General features: G+C 56.9%; 1 protein-coding gene across 1 annotated transcript in view; it reads left to right on the top strand.

Annotated features, from left to right (window-relative positions):
* Positions 1-20373, top strand: part of LOC129015281 (ras GTPase-activating protein 3-like) — a 106476-nt gene that overhangs the window by 68005 nt on the left and 18098 nt on the right. Inside the window, 5 exon segments of the mRNA XM_054452960.2 lie at positions 2065-2159; positions 13099-13175; positions 16218-16301; positions 16687-16756; positions 20170-20246. Coding sequence (XP_054308935.1) covers positions 2065-2159; positions 13099-13175; positions 16218-16301; positions 16687-16756; positions 20170-20246 — 403 coding nt within the window.

Genomic DNA, 20373 nt, shown 5'->3' with positions numbered 1-20373 from the left:
CGTGTCTCAGAGCCTCGGAGTTTGCAGACAAGGGAGGGGCCTGGCGGCCCAGGCCCACGGGCTCTGAGATTAGTCACAGAACGGACCAGTCAGGCTGAGAGGTCTCGCTCGCATGAGCCCGCGGGGCAGAGGAGCTCCTGAGGGAAGATGCGTCCTGGGACCTCGCAGGGTGGGGACGCTAACATAGGAAGGAACGCTGGCAGGATGGCGGGGACGGAAGCTCCCTCTCCCTGCAGCCCCGGCCTGCTCGTCTGTGGGGTGTGCAGAGTGGTACCTGCCCCTTCCGGGTCACCGCAGGACCGACTGAGATGGCGCCTGTGAGAGGCTGGCAGTGGAGTGTTCCCGAATTTACTGAGGCTGGACAAAGAGTCAGGCCGAAGCGTGCAGCTGCTGGATGCCAGGCCGGGGTTGTTCCGACGGGAGCCTGCGGAAGTTTTTTGAGACACGGAAATATAAAAGGATCTTCCTTGGAGGAGAGAACCGGGGCTGGGCTGCGCTGTCCTGGCGTGAGGCAGGGTGGCCGGGTAGGAGGCCCAGGCCGCTCCCAGGAGCCCGGGTCGTGCACAATGTGCTCAGACCCTGCAGCTGCGGACGCTGCGGTGGAACCGGGGTTTGTAGGGACCCAGAGTTTCTCGCTTCAGTGACTGGACCAAGATCCTTAAGGAGGGCGTGTGTGTCTCTGGGTACAGAACGAAGACGTGAGGAGTCTGCCAACATTTCCTTCCTCACTCCTGCTCTCATGTGTGCTCTGCGATGGGCTCAGACATCACGTGTGTGCGACTCCCTAGGAGTTCACGTGCGTCTGTCAACAGAGGTGCACGTGCTGTGTGGGTGCTCGCCGTGGTGGGTGGCGTGGTCCGCAGTGCGTGGAGGCCACTGGCAGGGTTGACGTGGTGGTGCCATGAGGGGACACAGGATGGGAGATGGCTCGGTGCCCAGCGCCTGACAAGCCCTGTCCTGCCGGGGATGGGATGGGCACGCATTTGCCCCGCCACGGGAATGTTTCTGGAATGAGGTGAAAGTATAAGCAGATAATAATGGTTACAGATGCGAATTTACACATATAAATCCATACTAGGTAAACGTATATTGTACAAATATATTCTGATATGTATTTTCATTGGAAGTGTAGCTCCAAAGTACTAAGCCTGTTTAAGGCACAGGAAACTGTTTAGAGTGGATGTCCCCAGACTTTGGGGCCCACACAAGTGCCCAGGGACATGTGGTGCTGCAGATTCCAGCCCACACCAGAGCTTCCGTTCTCCTCTGTCTGGAGAAGGCCAGGAATCTACACTTTCAGGCTCTCCAGGGGTCCCAGAAGGTGGCTCATTCATTATACTTTAGAGGCACAGATTCAGACCAACCCATGTCGAGTGGGAAGGTGGCAGCTCATTCTAGCTGTCAGTCCTGCCTGTGAATAACCTGAGCACCCACATGCATGCACACGCGTGTGTGTCCACACACACACGGAAAGCACTCTAGGCACACGTGTGTTTCAGGCTGTAGCTCCCACGGGTGCACACGTGTCTCTCTTGCGGCATGATGCCACTGCCTTGGTGGTGTGTGAGGCGTGAGATGTTCATTTGTGAGAACGGAGCTCTTGTGCATGCAGCAAGCTCTGAGGCACCTCCTGCCGTGAGAACTGGCCAACGGACCACAGTGAAAGTGAGGTGCTCATTGCCAATGGAGAGGACATTGCTGCCTTCACAGCGAAGCCTCTGGAATGCCTTACTGGAAGGGAGACAGTGGAGACTTACCCCTGCACCTGATTATTTTGACTTTTTAATATCAATTTTTAGAGATACAGTGCCATCATGCCCGGCTCATTCTTTTATTTTTTGTAGAGACAAGGTTTTACCATATCGCCCAGGCTGGTCTCAAGCGACCCTCCCTCCAGGCCTCCCAAGCGTGGGGATTCCAGGCATGAGCCCCGCACCGGCCGGTGCCCCATTCTGAATTAAACTGGTGGAAATAAGCTGCGGTGATGATGGGCTGGCTTCTGCTCGAAGGTGTCCTGGCTCTGGGGCCTGTGCCCGTGGTGAATCTTCTCTGCTTGTTTTGCAGGGAAGGTGGCCATCCAGAAGGAGGACTTGCAGAAGTACCACAACAGGGACACCTGGTTCCAGCTGCAGCACGTGGATGCCGACTCGGAAGTGCAGGTGAGACCATGCTCACAGCCCCGAAAACCAGAGCCCCGGGACACCATGGGGCTTCGAGACAGGCCTGGCTTCGACTATGGCTAAAGACGTAGATCGGACTTCGGCCTTGACTGGGAATAACGATGAGCAGATTTCGTGTTCGCCTACTTGTGCTTGGAGTGAGCGCGGGCTCTGCCATGGATTTTGGGTTGTGCATGTTCGCCCGCTTGTGCTGGGAGTGAGCGCGGGCTTCGCGCACGGATCTTGGGTTGTACGTGTTCACCCGCTCGTGCTCAGAGTGAGTGCGTGCTCCGCGTGTGGATTTTGGGTTGTGCTTGTTCGCCCGCTTGTGCTCAGAGTGAGTGTGTGCTCCGCGTGTGGATTTTGCGTTGTGCGTGTTCGCCGGCTTGTGCTCGGAGTGAGCGCGGGCTCCGTGCATGGATTTTGGGTTTTCCCTTTGGTTGCTGCCGCCCTTTGTCATGCACAACTGAGGAAGCTGTGAAAACAAACATGGTGGGAAAGGACAGGCATGCGTCATTGAGGGCCAAGAGAAAACACGGGTGGGGAAGGGCCGAGCCAGGGTCAGTCATCAGGGACTCTCGCTTCCCCATGGTCGGCTGGGCGGGCTGCTCCCTGGCACACGGCGCCAAGAAGGGTCTGAGCTGAAAGAACGTTCTCGTCTCCCGTGTCCGTTGTCGGAAGTGGCCAGGGGCTCACCCTGGCTTGCTGGGACTGTGTGCCAACTGGGGCTCACCCCGGCCTGTCCAGTGGGAAGAGCTTGTCCCACCTCCCCACGCAAGACCAGGGGCTCCAGTGCTGGGGCCCACGTCCCAGACCCTTGTGTTCACAGCTGCTCACGGACGGACGCACGGTGCCCAGCTGCCCAGCACAGCTGCTCCAGGCTGGCCTGTAAGAGAGGGAGCAGTGGGGGTCAGTCCACCCGAGCCCAAGACTGCACCAGCTCCTGTGGTGTCACTCTGAGCCCTGGTCTGTGACACAGAGCAGCTGCAAAGGCCACAAGCAAGAGGCACTGTGGCCCAACCCTGGGACGTGGGGGGGTTTCCCGAGTGCGTCCTCAGCTGGGACCGCAGTGAGTGTCTGAGTGTAGGATTGCGGCACAGTGGCCCTGGGACGTGGGAGGGTGAGTGTCTGAGTGTAGGGTTGCGGCACGGCGGCCCTGGGATGTGGGAGGGTGAGTGTCTGAGTGTAGGGTTGTGGCACACCGGCCCTGGGATGCGGGAGGGCTTCCTGGGTCCTCAGCTGGGACGGCAGTGAGTGTCTGAGTGTAGGGTTGTGGCACAGTGGCTCTGGGACGTGGGAGGGTGAGTGTCTGAGTGTAGGGTTGCGGCACAGCGGCCTGGAGACATGGGAGGGCTTCCTGGGTCCTCAGCTGGGACCACAGTGTGTGTCTGAGTGCAGAGTCCCAGCACAGGCCGCCAGGCTCGGAGCCAGCTCCCTCATCGGATTGCTGCCAACGTCCTCTGCAGGCCTCAGTTTTCCCATCTGGGTGGGTTTGTGAGGCGTGCTGGAATGGTGTGTGTGCCACTTGATGGCGCCTGGGGCATTGTAAAGTGGTGGCGGTGATGGTTATTTTTACTGCTGGAGGCTGGCATCCTGGACAAATCCCCAAAATAGGTTCCTTGTGAGGACTTTGCCCGAGACTTCAGCAGAGGCAACTGGGTGGGTTGGATGGAGGCTCCGTGCCCGCAGGTTCAGGGCAGATTTGGGTTGGGGAACTGGATGGCCTGGTGTCCTCCAGGAACCCTTGTGCCCCGGGAACCCTCGTCCTCTGGGAACCCTCATCCTCCGGGAACCCTCTTGCCCCAGGAACCCTCCTCCTCTGCGCTTCACGGGGTCAAGGTTGCCATCTGCCGAGGTCATGGGCTGTGCACACTCCCATGGCCAGCAAAGGGTTCATTCATGAAGTTGACCATGAGCCCAGCTGGGGGGGCGGGGTGAGGCCCTCGATGGAAATTAAGGAGTGGAGCCAAGAGGCCCTGGGTATGGCCCTGCCCCAAGGGACCTGTGCTAATTGTGCCTCACACTTATTAACTCTGCTTCCTAGGAAAGCACTGGCTGGGGAACCCACACGTGCTATGGAAAGTGAAGGATGCTGTGATTACTGCAAAACTAATGACTGTCCTCGCAGCCCCAGAGCACAAGGGCCCCAGTGCGCTGCTCCCGTGGACCTTGGCATCCTGGCAGAAAGGCGGGGTTTCCCACGTGCTGCCCGGGAGACCGGGCTTGGTGACTGGGCCGCTCCTGCCTGCGCGTCGGCGAGTTCCCCGGCCCTTCTATTCTGGGATACCCGCTGTCACTGGGGTCTCCATCACAAGGGCCTCTGAGCAGCAGGCAGAGTGCGGCCTCGTCATTTGCCTCGGATTCAACTTTGGTTTCATTGGCAGGTGTAGCTTTTCCTCTTTCTTGCCTTTTTTTTTTTTTAACTGATTTAATTTTGAAATGGTTATAGATTTACAGGAAGGCACCAAAACAGTACACAGGAGTGGCAAGGGGCGAATTCCCACCTTTCCCTGAAAACGGAAGGTCGTGCTCCCTTCTCCCAGCTCCCCCAAACAGAAGGCCGTGCTCCCTTCTCCCGGCTGCCCTGTACGGAAGGCCTTGCTCCCTTCTCCTGGCTTCCCCAAATGGAAGGCCGTGCTCCCTTCTCCCGGCTTCCACAGGCACCGCCGTGCGCAGCTGGTGCAATGTCAACCAGGATGCCGACGTTTGTGCAGTCCACGGACGTTATCCAGATTTCACCAGTTCACAGGCACGTGTTTCTGTGTGTGTCTCTCTCTGTGTATTCTATGCTATTTTTTCCAGTTTTTCATGTGGTAAAACAGAGACATCATGAAATTTACCATTTTAACCATTTAAAACATCCAATTCAGTGGTACAGCATTAAATATATTCATAATATTGTACAACCATCACCACCACCCATCTCTAGAGCTCTTTTCATCTTGCAAAACAGAACCTCTGTCCCCTCTGTCCCCTGGCTAGAGTTTTATTCACACACTCCAGTCTGCCTCTTCCCCGCTGGCAGCCCCACGGCACTCTGTCTCCGATGCAGGCCAGTCCCCGTGGCTCATGGGAGTGAGCTCTGCCCTGCTGGTCTTTCTGAGGATGATGTCGCTCCACGTGATGTGCTCCAGGTCGCTTGTGGTATCAGAACCTCCTTCCTTCCGAGGCTGAGGAATGATCCGAAGTGTGAAGCGTGTGCTGTTGCTCCAGTCGCCTGTCGATGGGCTGTTGTGACAGTCGGTGCAACTTCATCACAGGGTAGATGGTGTAACCACCATGAAGATCAGGACTCAGATGTTGCATCTCCACAAAGCTGTGAATAAGAAAGCCGCAGGTTGATCTCACGGCTGGTGGAATCTCATAATTGACGCCTGAGGCTGCATGCCCATGGCCGAGCCCAGCATCCTCCAAGCCTGACTCTCGCTGTCCGGAATGTGAGGATCCTGAACCGAGTGGTGTCAGTCTCCCGGGAATTTGCACTTTATGGAAGGCAAATGCGAGCTGTTGTCTAAAAGGGAGGAGGCAGGGTCAGTGCTCTCCAATGCCCTCTGGTCCCGGGCAGGTGCTTCGGGTGCTGCCCTGCTCGCTTCACTGACGTAGTCAGCCCCAACGCCACCCAAAACATAGCATGACAGGGAGCAGTGGCCCTGCTGGACTCCAGCCAACCTTTAAAACCTCAAATCCAGGCTGGGCATGGTGGCTCATGCTTGTAATCCCAGCACTTTGGGAGGCGGGTGGATCACCTGAGGTCGGGAGTTTGAGACCAGCCTGACCAACATGGTGAAACCCCGTCTCTACTAAAAATACAAAATTAGCCAGGTGTGGTGGCACATGCCTGTAATCCCAGCTACTCTGGAGGCTGAGGCAGGAGAATCGCTCGAACCCGGGAGGCAGAGGTTGCTGTGAGCTGAGATCGCACCATTGCACTATAGCCTGGGCAACAAGAGTGAAACTCCATCTCAAAAAAAGAAGAAGAAAAAAAACCCCCACAACTCCAGTCTCAGGAGCCACCATTTCATCGTAAGATGTCACAGTGACTGTTTTCAGGAAGGCAGGGGGTAGCCGTGTGGCTCCGTGAGTCCCTCCGCTCTGTGATTCCCAGGAACAGTCCTGTGTCCAGACAGCGAGTGTCACAGAAGCGGCCCACGGGGGAGGCCAGCGAGTGAGTCACAGAAATGGGGCAAACACAATTAAACCTTTCTTGCTTCCTTCTGGAACGGCCACTGTTGGAAAGTCTTTGTTAAATCACTTTATTATGCAGAGTTGTGCTCTCTGACCCTCCCCCCGATGCAGGGCCAGTGGGGGAGATGCCAGCGTCAGATGCCAGCGGGGGCACCGCCTGTGACAGCGAGGCATCTGCGGTGATCTGGGCGCCTGGAGGTCACTGAGCTCTATTTATAAACCGGGTGTTCAAGTGCATCTGTGATGTATTCAGAAAATAGCACAGCCCTGCAAGGGATCACAGCAAACCCCCCAGTCCACCGTCCACCGGAGAGACACCTGCGTGTTTGCCCCTTGGAGTCTTCCAGTTGCACCGTGAAATCTCACTGGGCTAGAAATTCCAGCCTCCCGCTACAGCCCCTGGGAATCTTGTGTTTGTGCAGCAGACAGTCCTCTTGGAAGGATTTTCAGAGCAAACAAAGTCACCATCCATCGTCAAGCTTTCACATCTCTCCAGGGTTGCAGGAGGAGAGGGCCGAGGCTGGGCTTCCTTCCTCATGGCCTCTGCGTCCAGTCTCACCTGACCGCTGACTTTGTCTCCTCTCTGCGGCTGGCGTGGAACAGCCCTGCATCCAAGGCACCTCTGTCCTGGCTGCTCTCTGGGCTGCTGCCTGCTCAGCGGGGGACACAGCAGCCGGTGGGTGGGGCCAGGACCTTGACCCGGCTCTGCGTGCTGCTCTCTCCCTGGGGAAGGCCTTCCTGAGAAAGATGGATAGGGACCACTGGCTGCTTTTTAGAAATTAATTAACTCTGTTTTGGGGGCAGTTCTGTGTTCACAGGGAAATTGAGCAGAGTACAGAGTTTCCATACACCCCTCAGCAGCCCCCACCCAGGGCCCCATGGGTGACAGCAGGTGGCACTGCAGCCACGCGTTGTCAGGAGCTGGATGCTGGGGCCCCTTTGCTATGTCTGTGAGTTCGCAGGAGTACAGTGCCAGGGACCTCAGTGCAGCGTCCAAGCAGGTGCCGGGGTCGGCAGCCAGGTCCTCTCATTCCTTTCCTGTGCGAATTTGTGCCTTTTCCCTTTTGCTCTTGGCCTGGTTTGAGATTTGTTAATTTTATTGATCTCTCAAGGAATTTGCTGTTGGCTTTGATTTTTACCTATTGGTTTCCGATCTGACTTCTGTTTTCTGTTCTTGGGCTCTGGGTTTAGTTTACTCATTTTTCTTAGTCTCCCAGCTCTAAGCTCAGGTCAGCGTTCAGATCTCCCTTCTGCTCTAAGCTCAGGTCAGCGTTCAGATCTCCCTTCTGCTCTAAGCTCAGGTCAGCATTCAGATCTCCCTTCTGCTCTAAGCTCAGGTCAGCGTTCAGATCTCCCTTCTGCTCTAGTCTGTGCGGCCGGCACTCCAGATTCCCTTCCACCCCGAGCACTGCTCCTGCTGCATCCCACTGATTTTGATGAGTAACACTTTCATTTCTGTTTATTCCGGAAGATTTTAAAATTTGTCTTGTGTTCTCTGATCCGTGTGTTATTTAGAACCATGTTGTTTAACCTCTAAACATTTAGGATTCTCCAGCCTGTGCTGGCACCTGCAGATTTACTCACTGGCTTTTTTGGCAGGACAAAGGGCCTTCCAGGGGTGGGTTTTGTTTGTTCCCACTCCTGAATCAGCAGAAGACGGAAGCACACAAGTCAGCCGGTCGGGAGGGATTCACGCTGCAGGAACAGGAGCAGCCTTAGGACCTGATGGTGCCCAGCCAGGTGCCCCTGGACCCGGCCAGGAGCCGGGAGAGCACACAGGGGATGCAGAGCCTGCTGCCAGGGGCCGGGAGAGCAGGCAGGGGCAGCACAGCCTGCTGCTGGGTACCAGGACCCCCCCATGCGGTCGTGACTCTTCCTGAAGCTCCCGAACATGAATAGAGCTGCCTCCATCTGCACAGCCTTGCAAATCTGAATGCTTCTGTCCTGAGGGAGTTTGCGCCCGGCATTTGAGAACGGGGATGAAGCGGTGGGGATTCTTGGTTATTCTTGGGTCAGGCACTTTCTCCTGTCTTTGGTGGTCAGGCCACTCCTTTACCCCATGGATAGCCACAGATAGCAGGCCCGCTGCCAGGTTTTGAGGACCACAGGCGGATACTCCACTCAGCTCTGAGCTCTGATGGGTGCGGGAAGAGGAGTTGTGGTCTTGGTGGGATCTTTGTTGTCATTTTAGGCACCTGCTTTCCCCGCCCACCGTGCTGGCATGGGGTACGTGCCCACCTCCCTGGCCCGACATCCTTGTGGCCCCTCAGGACCTGCTCTGGGGCTGCAGCCACAGGGCGGGAAGGCCACACCCAACCTCCGGGCCCCAGAGTCTCAGGACAGCAGCGGAGGCCCCACCTCCCACACCCGCCTGGGCAGCACAGACCCTGTTCCGTTCCCCCTGTGAGCGCTGGGTCAAGGGTGGGCGTGCCGTGGGGCGTGGTGTCAAGTGTGGGGGTGCCGTGGGACGTGGTGTCAAGTGAGGGGGCACTGTGGGACATGGTGTCAGTGTGGGGGTGCCGTGGGACATGGTGTCAGTGTGGGGGTGCCATGGGATGTGGCGTCAAGTGTGAGGGTGCCATGGAGTGTGGTGTCAGTGTGGGGGTGTCGTGGGGCTGCACTGACATGGTGTCAAGTGCGGGGGTGCCGTGGGACGTGGTGTCAAGTGTGTGGGGATGCCGTGGGGTGTGGTGTCAGTGTGGGGGTGCCGTGGGGCATGGTGTCAAGTGTGGGGGTGCCGTGGGGCATGGTGTCAAGTGTGGGAGGTACCGTGGGGCATGGTGTCAAGTGTGGGGGTGCCGTGGGGCATGGTGTCAAGTGTGGGGGTGCCGTGGGGTGTGGTGTCAAGTGTGGGGGTGCCATGGGATGTGGCGTCAAGTGTGAGGGTGCCGTGGGGTGTGGTGTCAGTGTGGGGGTGTCGTGGGGCTGCACCGACATGGTGTCAAGTGTGGGGGTACCATGGGAAGTGGCGTCAAGTGTGGGGGTGTTGTGGGACGTGGTGTCAAGTGTGGGGGTGCCGTGGGGTGTGGTGTTAAGTGTGGGGGTGCCGTGGGGCATGGTGTCAAGTGTGTGGGGATGCCGTGGGGTGTGGTGTTAAGTGTGGGGGTGCCGTGGGGCATGGTGTCAGTGTGGGGGTGCCGTGGGGCGTGATGTCAGTGTGGGGGTGCCGTGGGGCATGGTGTCAAGTGTGGGGGTGCCGTGGGATGTGGTGTCAAGTGTGTGGGAATGCCATGGGGTGTGGTGTCAGTGTGGGGGTGCCGTGGGGCGTGGTGTTAAGTGTGGGGGTGCTGTGGGTTGTGGTGTCAAGTGTGGGGGTGCCGTGGGACGTGGTGTCAAGTGTGGGGGTGCCGTGGGGTGTGGTGTTAAGTGTGGGGGTGCCATGGGACATGGCGTCAAGTGTGGGGGTACCGTGGGACGTGGTGTCAAGTGAGGGGTGCCGTGGGACGTGGTGTCACTGTGGGGGTGCCCTGGAACGTGGCGTCAAGTGTGGGGGTGTCGTGGGACATGGTGTCAAGTGTGGGGCTGCCGTGGGGCGTGGTGTTAAGTGTGGGGGTGCCGTGGGGCTGCACCGACGTGGTGTCAAGTGAGGGCTGAAGAGCTTTATGTTCACTCTCTGACCAGGGGCTTCGGGGTGTGCAGGTGGCCCCACAGCACGGGAGCCTGGCAGGGCCACAGGTGAGCAGCCCACATGCTGACCCTGGGGCCATCCCCCTGGGCGGCCTTCGGGCACTCAGGACTCTTTGCAGACACCCTCATGCCTGGGTCCCGCACACAGAGTTAAATGCCGGCTAGGGGGCAGTGGGGATGGACAGCAGGGCACCCCCGGCAGGGCAGCCCACGCCCACAATGCAGGCATCCCGAGAGTTCACAGGCAAGGGTTTCAGAAGGTGGGGAGGCCGAGGTTGTGGCAAAGTCATAAATCGGTACATGGAGGCCGTACGTCGGTTTGACCTGAGAAGGCAGACATCACGACATGTGGCCCACGGGTCGGATATAGAGCGTTTTTGATTTGTGATTGGTTAAGGAGGAGAAGCTTTGTCCAAACAATTGAGATCAGCAGAAAAGAATGTTGGCTCTGGCCCACGGGCATGACCCCCCCGGCCCCTGAGGAAGAAATTCAGAATAGAGCCGGGTTCAGGGTTCAGGCCTGTGATCCCCCCTGTATTTGTGGTCTGTGTTGGTAGATCTGTTTGGTGAGGGTCTTGGTTTTTGAAAAACAATTTAGGAACATATGTTAAGATGCTATTTTTAACCTGTATAGGGAATAAATATCTCCTGACTAATTTTTTGGCTATTATTGTGTTATTTATTTTGCTTATTAGGTGATTTACCTCTCAAGGCTGGCAAGGTGTCTGGAATATTTTTGAAGGAACTCTAAGGTTTTTTAATCATTTAGGTGGGTGGGGCCTAAGCAGGGTCCCTGCTCCATCCGAGGTTCTGCACCAGGTCACATGCTGCAGGGGTGCCGTCGGTTCTGCCATCCACGTCTTAGCGCCAGGCATTCTGCCCGTCCATCCCGCCCTCCCACAGGCAGGGACAAGCCCTGCGGAACAGGCCTTGGCCTCCACGGAGCCTCAGAAGCTGGAGCTCAGGGCCGGGCCAGGCAGAGCCCCTGAAGCATGGATGAGTCTGTGTCTATCCCATCCATTCAGTGCCATTCAGGCTGGAGCAAATACAGGGACAGTGGTACACACAGGTAGGCACACATAGCCGCACACACACAGAGGCGGACACAGTCACACATACACACAGGTGGTGCACACACAGGCAGACATGCACACACAGTCACATGTACAGACAGGCGGACAAACACATACACAGGTGGACACACACAGCCACGTGCACAGACAGGCAGACACAGTTGCACACACACACAGAAGGACATGCACACAGCCACACACAGACAGGCAGACACACAGCCATGTGCACACAGATGGACATGCACACACAGTCACACGCCCACACAGACACATAGCCACATGCACAGAGAGGCAGACACACACAGACGAACATGCACACACAGGCGAACATGCACACAGCTGCACACAGGTGGACACATACACACAAGCGGATACACACAGTCACATGCACACACAGGTGGACATACAGTCGCATGCACATAGGTGGACACAGCCACACACACAGATAGACACACAGTTGCACGCACACAGGCAGACACACAGCCGCACACACAGGTGGACACACAGCTACACACAGGCGGACACGCACACAGCAGCAGCACAGATGGACACACATAGTCGCATACATGCATAGGCAGACACACATACACACAGTTGCACGCACACAGGTAGACACACAGCCACACACACAGGAGGACACATAGCTGCACACACACAGCAGCACAGATGGACACACACACAGCCAGATGCACAGATGGACACAGGCGGACACACACACAAGTGGACATGCACACACAGCAGCCTGCTCACACAGGTGGACACACACAGCCGCACACACAAACCGCATGCACACACAGGCAGACAGACACACAGTTGTACGCACAGACAGGTGGACACACACCCACAGTCGTGCACACAGACAGACAGGTGGACAGACACACAGCAGCACACAGAGACAGACGGATCTAGAGAGACAGGTGGACCCTCACGGCAGCCTTGCTGTCTGTTCTGCTAGAAGCCCCCGTGAGCCTTGCTCTCTGTGTGAGTCTTGCCCTCTGTGTGAGCCTTGCCCTCTGCGTGAGCCTTGCCCTCTGCCTGAGTCTTGCCCTCTGCGTGAGTCTTGCTCCCTGTGTGAGTCTTGCCCTCTGTGTGAGTCTTGCTCCCTGTGTGAGTCTTGCTCCCTGTGTGAGTCTTGCCCTCTGTGTGAGTCTTGCTCCCTGTGTGAGTCTTCCCCTCTGTGTGAGTCTTGCTCCCTGTGTGAGTCTTGCCCTCTGTGTGAGTCTTGCTCCCTGTGTGAGTCTTGCCCTCTGTGTGAGTCTTGCTCCCTGTGTGAGTCTTCCCCTCTGTGTGAGTCTTCCACTCTGTGTGAGTCTTGCTCCCTGTGTGAGTCTTGCCCTCTGTGTGAGTCTTGCTCCCTGTGTGAGTCTTGCCCTCTGTGTGAGTCTTCCCCTCTGTGTGAGTCTTGCCCTCTGCGGAGTCTTGCCCTCTGCGGAGTCTTGCCCTCTGCGTGAGTCTTGCCCTCTGCGTGAGTCTTCCCCTCTGTGTGAGTCTTGCCCTCTGCGGAGTCTTGCCCTCTGCGTGAGTCTTGCCCTCTGTGTGAGTCTTGCTCTCTGTGTGAGTCTTGCTCTCTGTGTGAGTCTTGCCCTCTGTGTGAGTTTTGCTCTCTCCTGCAGGCCTCCATCCGGCCTCGCCCGAGGGGAGGTAAAGGCAGTGGCCCCTGCTCGGGAGACAGCTGTGCTTCCCCTCTGCTTTGTCCTGATGGACACACATGAGCAGCCTGCAGCGTCACGCCTTTGGGGGTCAGCTTCACTGAATGGCTGTCTCCCACACGGTTGGACCCCTCACTTCTGAGGCAGCGACCTGGTCTCAGCAGAGCCGAAAGCCTGGGCAGCCGCATGGCACCGAATGGTCAGGCGGGCAGCTCTCCTGGAGGAAGGCCACAGCTGGGACTCTGCGTCCCAGGGGTGGGGTGGTTGGTTGGACGTGCCCATCGGCCAGGGCAGGGCAGAGCCGCCTGCTCCCTTTGTCCTGTAGGCTTTCCCTGGGCTGCGCGGCCCTGGTGGCCTGTGGGAGCAGCGCCACAGCCTCTGACACCCCGTCCTCATGCCTTGCAGGGCAAAGTGCACCTGGAGCTGCAGCTGAGCGAGGTCATCACAGACACTGGGGTCGTCTGCCACAAGCTCGCCACACGGTAAGACACGTCCTCACCAGGGACTGAGCGCGCAGCGAGTGGCACATCTGGCTCCCGAGGAGCACACGGGTTTTCAAACCAATGCACAAGAATTTCCAGAGCCGGTGGCTCCCCAGAATGACACTGTTTAGAGGTTCTGGCCCTCCAAGGATGACGCTGTTTTAGAGGTCTTGAACCCCCAGGATGATGCTGTTTTAGAGGTTCCGGCCCCGCAAGATGACAGTTTTAGATGTCCTGGGCGCCCAGGATGACACTGTTTTAGAGGTCCTGGCTCCCAGGATGACACCGTTTTAGAGGTCCTGGCCACCCAGGATGATGCTGTTTTAGAGGCTCTAGCCCCCAGGATGATGCTGTTTTAGAGGTGCTGGCCCCCTAGGATGATGCTGTTTTAGGGGTCTCGGCCCCCAGGATGACGCTGTTTTAGAAGTTCTGGCCCCTCTCCAGGATGACGCTGTTTTAGGGGTCCTGGCCCCCAGGATGACACTGTTTTAGAGATTCCGGTCCCCCAGGATGATGCTCTTTTAGACGTCCTGGCCCCCAGGATGACACTGTTTTAGAGGTCCTGGCCCCAGGATGACACTGTTTTAGAGGTTCTGGCTCCCAGATGACGCTGTTTTAGAGATCCTGGCTCCAGGATGATGCTGTTTTAGGGGTCTTGGCCCCCAGGATGATGCTGTTTTGGAAGTTCTGGTCCCCCTCCAGGATGATGCTGTTTTAGAGGTTCTGGCCCCCAGGATGATGCTGTTTTAGGGGTCTTGGCCCCCAGGATGACGCTGTTTTAGAGGTCCTGGCCGCCCAGGACGATGCTGTTTTAGAGGTTCTGGCCCCAGGATGATGCTGTTTTAGAGGTTCTGGCCCCAGGATGATGCTGTTTTAGAGGTTGTGGCCCCCTAGGATGATGCTGTTTTAGGGGTCTTGGCCCCCAGGATGACACTATTTTAGAGGTCCCGGCCCCAGGATGATGCTGTTTTAGAAGTTCTGGTTCCCCTCCAGGATGATGCTGTTTTAGAGGTTCTGGCCCCAGGATGATACTGTTTTAGAGGTTCTGGCCCCCCAGGATGATATTGTTTTAGAGGTTCTGGCCCCCCAGGATAATGCTGTTTTAGGGGTCTTGGCCCCCAGGATGATGCTGTTTTAGAGGTCCTGGCTGCAGGATGATGCTGTTGGTCCTGGCCATGGGATGATGCTGTTTTAGAAGTTCTGGCCCCCCTCCAGGATGATGCTGTTTTAGGGGTCCTGGCCCCCAGGATGACGCTGTTTTAGAGATTCTGGCCCCCCAGGATGATGCTCTTTTAGACGTCCTGGCCTCCAGGATGACACTGTTTTAGAGGTCCTGGTCCCAGGATGATGCTGTTTTAGGGGTCTTGGCCCCCAGGATGATGCTGTTTTGGAAGTTCTGGTCCCCCTCCAGGATGATGCTGTTTTAGAGGTTCTGGCCCCCAGGATGATGCTGTTTTAGGGGTCTTGGCCCCCAGGATGACGCTGTTTTAGAGGTCCTGGCCGCCCAGGACGATGCTGTTTTAGAGGTTCTGGCCCCAGGATGATGCTGTTTTAGAGGTTCTGGCCCCAGGATGATGCTGTTTTAGAGGTTGTGGCCCCCTAGGATGATGCTGTTTTAGGGGTCTTGGCCCCCAGGATGACACTATTTTAGAGGTCCCGGCCCCAGGATGATGCTGTTTTAGAAGTTCTGGTTCCCCTCCAGGATGATGCTGTTTTAGAGGTTCTGGCCCCAGGATGATACTGTTTTAGAGGTTCTGGCCCCCCAGGATGATATTGTTTTAGAGGTTCTGGCCCCCCAGGATAATGCTGTTTTAGGGGTCTTGGCCCCCAGGATGATGCTGTTTTAGAGGTCCTGGCTGCAGGATGATGCTGTTGGTCCTGGCCATGGGATGATGCTGTTTTAGAAGTTCTGGCCCCCCTCCAGGATGATGCTGTTTTAGGGGTCCTGGCCCCCAGGATGACGCTGTTTTAGAGATTCTGGCCCCCCAGGATGATGCTCTTTTAGACGTCCTGGCCTCCAGGATGACACTGTTTTAGAGGTCCTGGTCCCAGGATGACACTGTTTTAGAGGTTCTGGCTCCCAGATGACAGTGTTTTAGAGGTCCTGGCTCCAGGATGACGCTGTTTTAGGGGTCTTGGCCCCCAGGATGATGCTGTTTTAGTAGTTCTGGTCCCCCTCCAGGATGACGCAGTTTTAGAGGTTCTGACCCCCCAGGATGATGCTGTTTTAGGGGTCTTGGCCCCCAGGATGATGTAGTTTTAGAGGTTCTGACCCCCCAGGATGATGCTGTTTTAGGGGTCTTGGCCCCCAGGATGACGCTGTTTTAGAGGTCCTGGCCCCAGGATGATGCTGTTTCAGAAGTTCTGGTCCCCCTCCAGGATGACACTGTTTTAGGGTCCTGGTCCCCAGGATGACGCTGTTTTAGAAGTTCTGGCCCCCCTCCAGGATGATGCTGTTTTAGGGGTCCTGGCCCCCAGGATGACACTGATTTAGAGGTTCTGGCTCCCAGATGACACTGTTTTAGAGGTTCTGGCTCACAGATGACGCTGTTTTAGGGGTCCTGGCTCCCAGGATGACGCTGTTTTAGAGATTCTGGCCCCCCAGGATGATGCTCTTTTAGGCGTCCTGGCCCCCAGGATGACACTGTTTTGGAGGTCCTGGCTCCCAGATGATGCTGTTTTAGGGGTCCTGTCTCCCAGATGATGCTGTTTTAGGGGCCCTGGCCCCCAGGATGGTGCTGTTTTAGGGGTCCTGCCCCCCACCCCCCCGATGACACTGCTTTAGATGTCCTGTCACACACTCCCGGCGTCCTCGCTAAAGCACATGCTCACCTTAGAGGTGTTGTTTTGGGCTTTTGCAAACGGCCAGCGTGATTCAGCATCACACCGAGGCAGAGTGGCTGGTGTGGCCCTCCCTGCCTTCCAGTGAGGAAACTGCATCTCACAGCTTGAACTCAGGCCTCCTGCCCGACCCAGAGCTGTCTCACCATTTGCCCGGGTGTCTGCGTGCCCTCCTGATGCCGCCTCTGCTTCTCTCCTCAGCATCGTCGAGTGCCAGGGTCTCCCCATCATGAATGGACAGTGTGACCCCTACGCCACCGTGATGCTGGCAGGACCCTTCAGGCAAGTTGCCTCACGCCTCAGGTTTCTGTTCTGGTCCTGGGGGGCTAGGTTCCAGCTCTGAAATCATGAGACCACTGCCTCATTTGGGAGGAGGCAGGAGGTTGTGCTTTGAGGTAGAATATGAATTTTTACTTCCTTTTGTTTTCTTTATTGCTCTAAAATTGCTTTGTAGAAAATGAAGGCTTCGTGCCCTTCACGCTGGGTATTTTTGGCTCAGTAAAGGTTCCTGATTTGCATACCATCTGGAATTGGAGACCAGCAGAAATATTTATAAAATAAATAAAGGCAATAAGTGACTTGTGCATTTGAGAGCTCAGTTTTACGACTGAGAGACTTGGAATCAGCAGCGTTGCTTTAATCCCAATCCTTTCTCTCTCAATAACGGATTGGAAGCAAAGAAGATGAAAGTGAAGAGGAAGACCAACAACCCCCAGTTCGATGAAGTGTTTTATTTTGAGGTTGGTATCTTCGTGGGTCAACGTCAAGTGAAAACTCTGCACCTGAGACACGTTGGCAGAAAGTCTGGATCAGAACGATCTCGGTCTCTTCCCTCTGGAAGGAACTTCCAGAGAGGAGCCAGCCCCGCCGGCCAGCCCTGGGTTCCCTCCAGAGAGAAGCCAGCCCAGCCGTGGAAGTTCCTTCCAGAGAAGAGCAAACCCGGCCGGCCGGCAGGCCCGCCCTGGGATCAGAACGATCTCCATTTCTTCCCTCTGGAAGTTCTTTCCAGAGAGGAGCGAGCCCCGCCGGCTGGCCCTGGGTTCCTTCCAGAGAGGACTGAGCCCAGCCAGCCAGCCCTGGGGATTGGACCCGTGGCCCCAGGATCTTTCCCTCCTCTCCCGAGAGAGAAAGGCCATTCGTTGTCTCCCGAACTGGCCCAGATTTGAGTTAAAAGATGACAGATTAATGCTTTCCAAATTACCAGGACCTTGGGGGTTTTTGTTTTTTTGGCTGCTCCACCCAGGCATCCTGAGCAGGCGGAAGGCTTGTTCCAGTGGAAATAGGCAGGGTTTTGAAACAAAGGGGAAAGGATTCAGACACAGAGATCCTCTCAGATTATGAAGCACCAAAATCCGTGAAAAGGAGGGTACAAGGGTGCCCCTGTGGAGTGGGACCCGCGGCGCGGTTTTGGGACAGCTGCATCTCGTGGAGTGACGGCCTGCCATGTGGCTGGTGCAATTTTGGGACAGCTGCATCTCGTGGAGTGAGGACCTGCCACGTGGCCGGCGCGGTTTGGGGACGGCTCTGTGCAGGGCCTTTAGGCAGATGCTCTTCCCATCCACAAATGCTCCCCTGCACAGGCCCTGGAGATGTGAGGATGGATGAGGCCTCTGTGGCAAGAGCATGGCCAGTCATGCCTGAGGGGTCGGGCGGGCTCCCCTGAGCCATGATGGCTGAGTGGGGCTCGATGCATGCAGCTCTCAGGGGACCGTAGGAGAGTGGACCTACTGGTCAGTGGGTCCTGACTGAGCAGGACCCACTGGCACTGCTGAGGCTCAAAAGGGCCCCACAGGCAGAGGTGGGAGCTTGGTGTCCGAAGTCAGAGCCAGGCTTTCAGGGCCACTGTGAGGAGGGCTTTGGAGGTGGAATCTGTTCTCTGTCTCAAATGGAAGCCTCACTTATAGACAGGCAGAGAAGATGGTTTTGCCAGAGTGAGGGAAGGCAGGGAGCTGCCAGGCTCCCAGGGGCCGAGTGGGCCCTGTTGGTGGTGCAGGACCTGCACCTCCATCCTGCAGCATGGACCGAGTTCCAGGTGGCAGCTCCCCCCGCCTCGGTTGCTGGCTCGGCTACCACACACAGAGCTGTCATACACACAGTGGGGTAGAGCTCGCCCACTGCCCGGCCACACACGGGTGCTCATCACACTTGCAGTGTTCTCACACCGTTTCTACCGTGTGCACTCCCATTTCACTCTGTAAAGACGTGGGTCTCAGCCTACTCGAGCAATTTAGTGACCACAGACAGTCTGAAAACCATGGTCTGCATCACCACCTGTGGGGCTCCAGGGAAGGCCCGGACCTCGCTGACCGCTGCTATGTGGGACATGTGGGGCCCTGCTCTTTGGGCTCTGTGACCTTTCACTCCATCTCCACCCCTTCCTTAGCAGCCACGGACCTCTTTCACCAGAACCCTGTCTCTTTCGGCTTCAGCTGCTTCTGACCCAGCTGGAGGCCGAGCCCTGGGGAGGGAGCATGTCCCCCGCAGGGTGTGGTCAGACAGCCACCTACTGGGAGCAGACCCAGGAAAACAGATGTTCCGTTTCCATGGGAAGCAGCATCTGTACCATTTTCTTCCAGTAGACACATTAAGGCCCTTTAACTCTCTAAATGAGATTAAATAATCTCATAAATTTGGTAGGAGCTGCCTTCATTCACTCAACAGATGTGTCAGGTGCCAGCACCATGCTGATCATCAGCTGGTGATAAGATGTGGGAGAAAACAGAGGAGTCCGAGGCCACCACACCAGGCCAGCGTGGTAGGGATGCAAACAGACAAGCCCCTACAATAGCTCCCGACCTGCCCTGCAGAGACGGTGTGAGGCAGGGGCACTGAGGGCTTCCTGGAGGAGGCATTGCCTGACCTGCTCTGCAGAGAGGGCGTGAGGCAGGGTCACCAGGGGCTTCCTGGAGGAGGCATTGCCTGACCTGCTCTGCAGAGAGGGCGTGAGGCAGGGTCACCAGGGGCTTCCTGGAGGAGGCATTGCCTGACCTGCTCTGCAGAGAGGGCGTGAGGCAGGGGAGCCGGGGGCTTCCTGGAGGAGGCATTGCCTGACCTGCTCTGCAGACAGGGTGTGAAGCAGGGGAGCCGGGGGCTTCCTGGAGGAGGCATTGCCTGACCTGAGTTTCATGAGATGGGGAGGTTGGGGAGAAGCAAATTTGAGGACAGTGGTGTATAGGTCGGGAAGGAGGAGGCATCAGCAGCCCTCAACCCGAAGCAGAGAACTGCCCCTGCGTGATCTTCACCTCAGTTTACCAATCAGGAAGTGCAAGCTCAGAGGTTAGGCAGTTTTAGCAACATGATTTTGGTGTCAAGCCCTACATCAGAACTTTGAGCTAAGAGCTCCTGAGCCAGCATCACTGCTGAGGCCCGGTGAAGGTGGGGCAGGGAGGGAGGCCGGGCAGGAGGGAGCCCTTCTTGTAAACGCAGGTGACCTGGTGTACGGCTGATGGTGGTTAAATCGGAACTCCAGGTGGTAACCGACTGTGGTCTCCTGGAGCCCGTGGGGCGGGCTCCTGCTCTGCTGCAAGGGCCCTGCTGGCTGGCGGCGGGGTCCCGGAGCCTCGACCCTTCACGCCTTCACTTCCTTTCTGTTCTAAGGAACCCACGGTGCGGAGGTATCAGGAGGAAGGTAGCAGCGTCTTGACTTTCCACCGTCTGACCCTCCCCAGAGTGCTGGGGTCTGTTAGGGGCTGGCCAGGTTCAGGCACCACAGACCTCACGCTTTTCACTTCCTGTTGGCAAATAGAGCCTTGAGGTGGGGCCACGGGAGGGTGGTGCTGCTTCGTCTCCATGGCAGAGGGGACCCTCCCTCCCTCACGGAGTGGCAGGCCCAGAGCAGGTGCAGGTGAGGGACGTTTAGGTCCCCAGAGCCCGGCACCCATCAGGAGCTGCTGGGAGAGTCCAGCCGTGGCCGTGAACATCCTTGGGGTAGGTCTCACCTGGGTCTGCCCCTCCAGGGGCACTGTGAGTAGGAAATGCTGGCACTCAGGAAGCCAGGCCTGAATCCCGAATCCCGCCTGGCGCCTTCCTGGTTGTGGCCCTTGAGTGGCGTGTGGCTAAGTGCAGAGGGTAGGGCAGCCTGGGGCCTAGGTCCACATATACCCCCGCCTGGTGGCACCGTGGTCTCAGCACTTTCTCTCTCATCTGACTCCAGGTGACCCGGCCCTGTAGCTACAGCAAGAAGTCCCACTTTGACTTTGAGGAGGAAGATGTGGACAAGCTCGAAATCAGGTGAGAAAACCAGGCTCTGTGTCCCCAACTTGGCAGTTTTCACCCAAACTCCTCAGCTCTTTTGTTCTTTGTTACTAAATATAGGGTCATAGATAGAAATGAATTTCCATTTTCTTGGTAATTTTCA

Source organism: Pongo pygmaeus, chromosome 18, assembly GCF_028885625.2.
Source record: "Pongo pygmaeus isolate AG05252 chromosome 18, NHGRI_mPonPyg2-v2.0_pri, whole genome shotgun sequence".
NCBI lineage: Eukaryota > Metazoa > Chordata > Mammalia > Primates > Hominidae > Pongo > Pongo pygmaeus.
The sequence above is the reverse complement of the archived record's forward strand: the minus strand, read 5'-3'. Positions and strand labels throughout refer to the sequence as shown.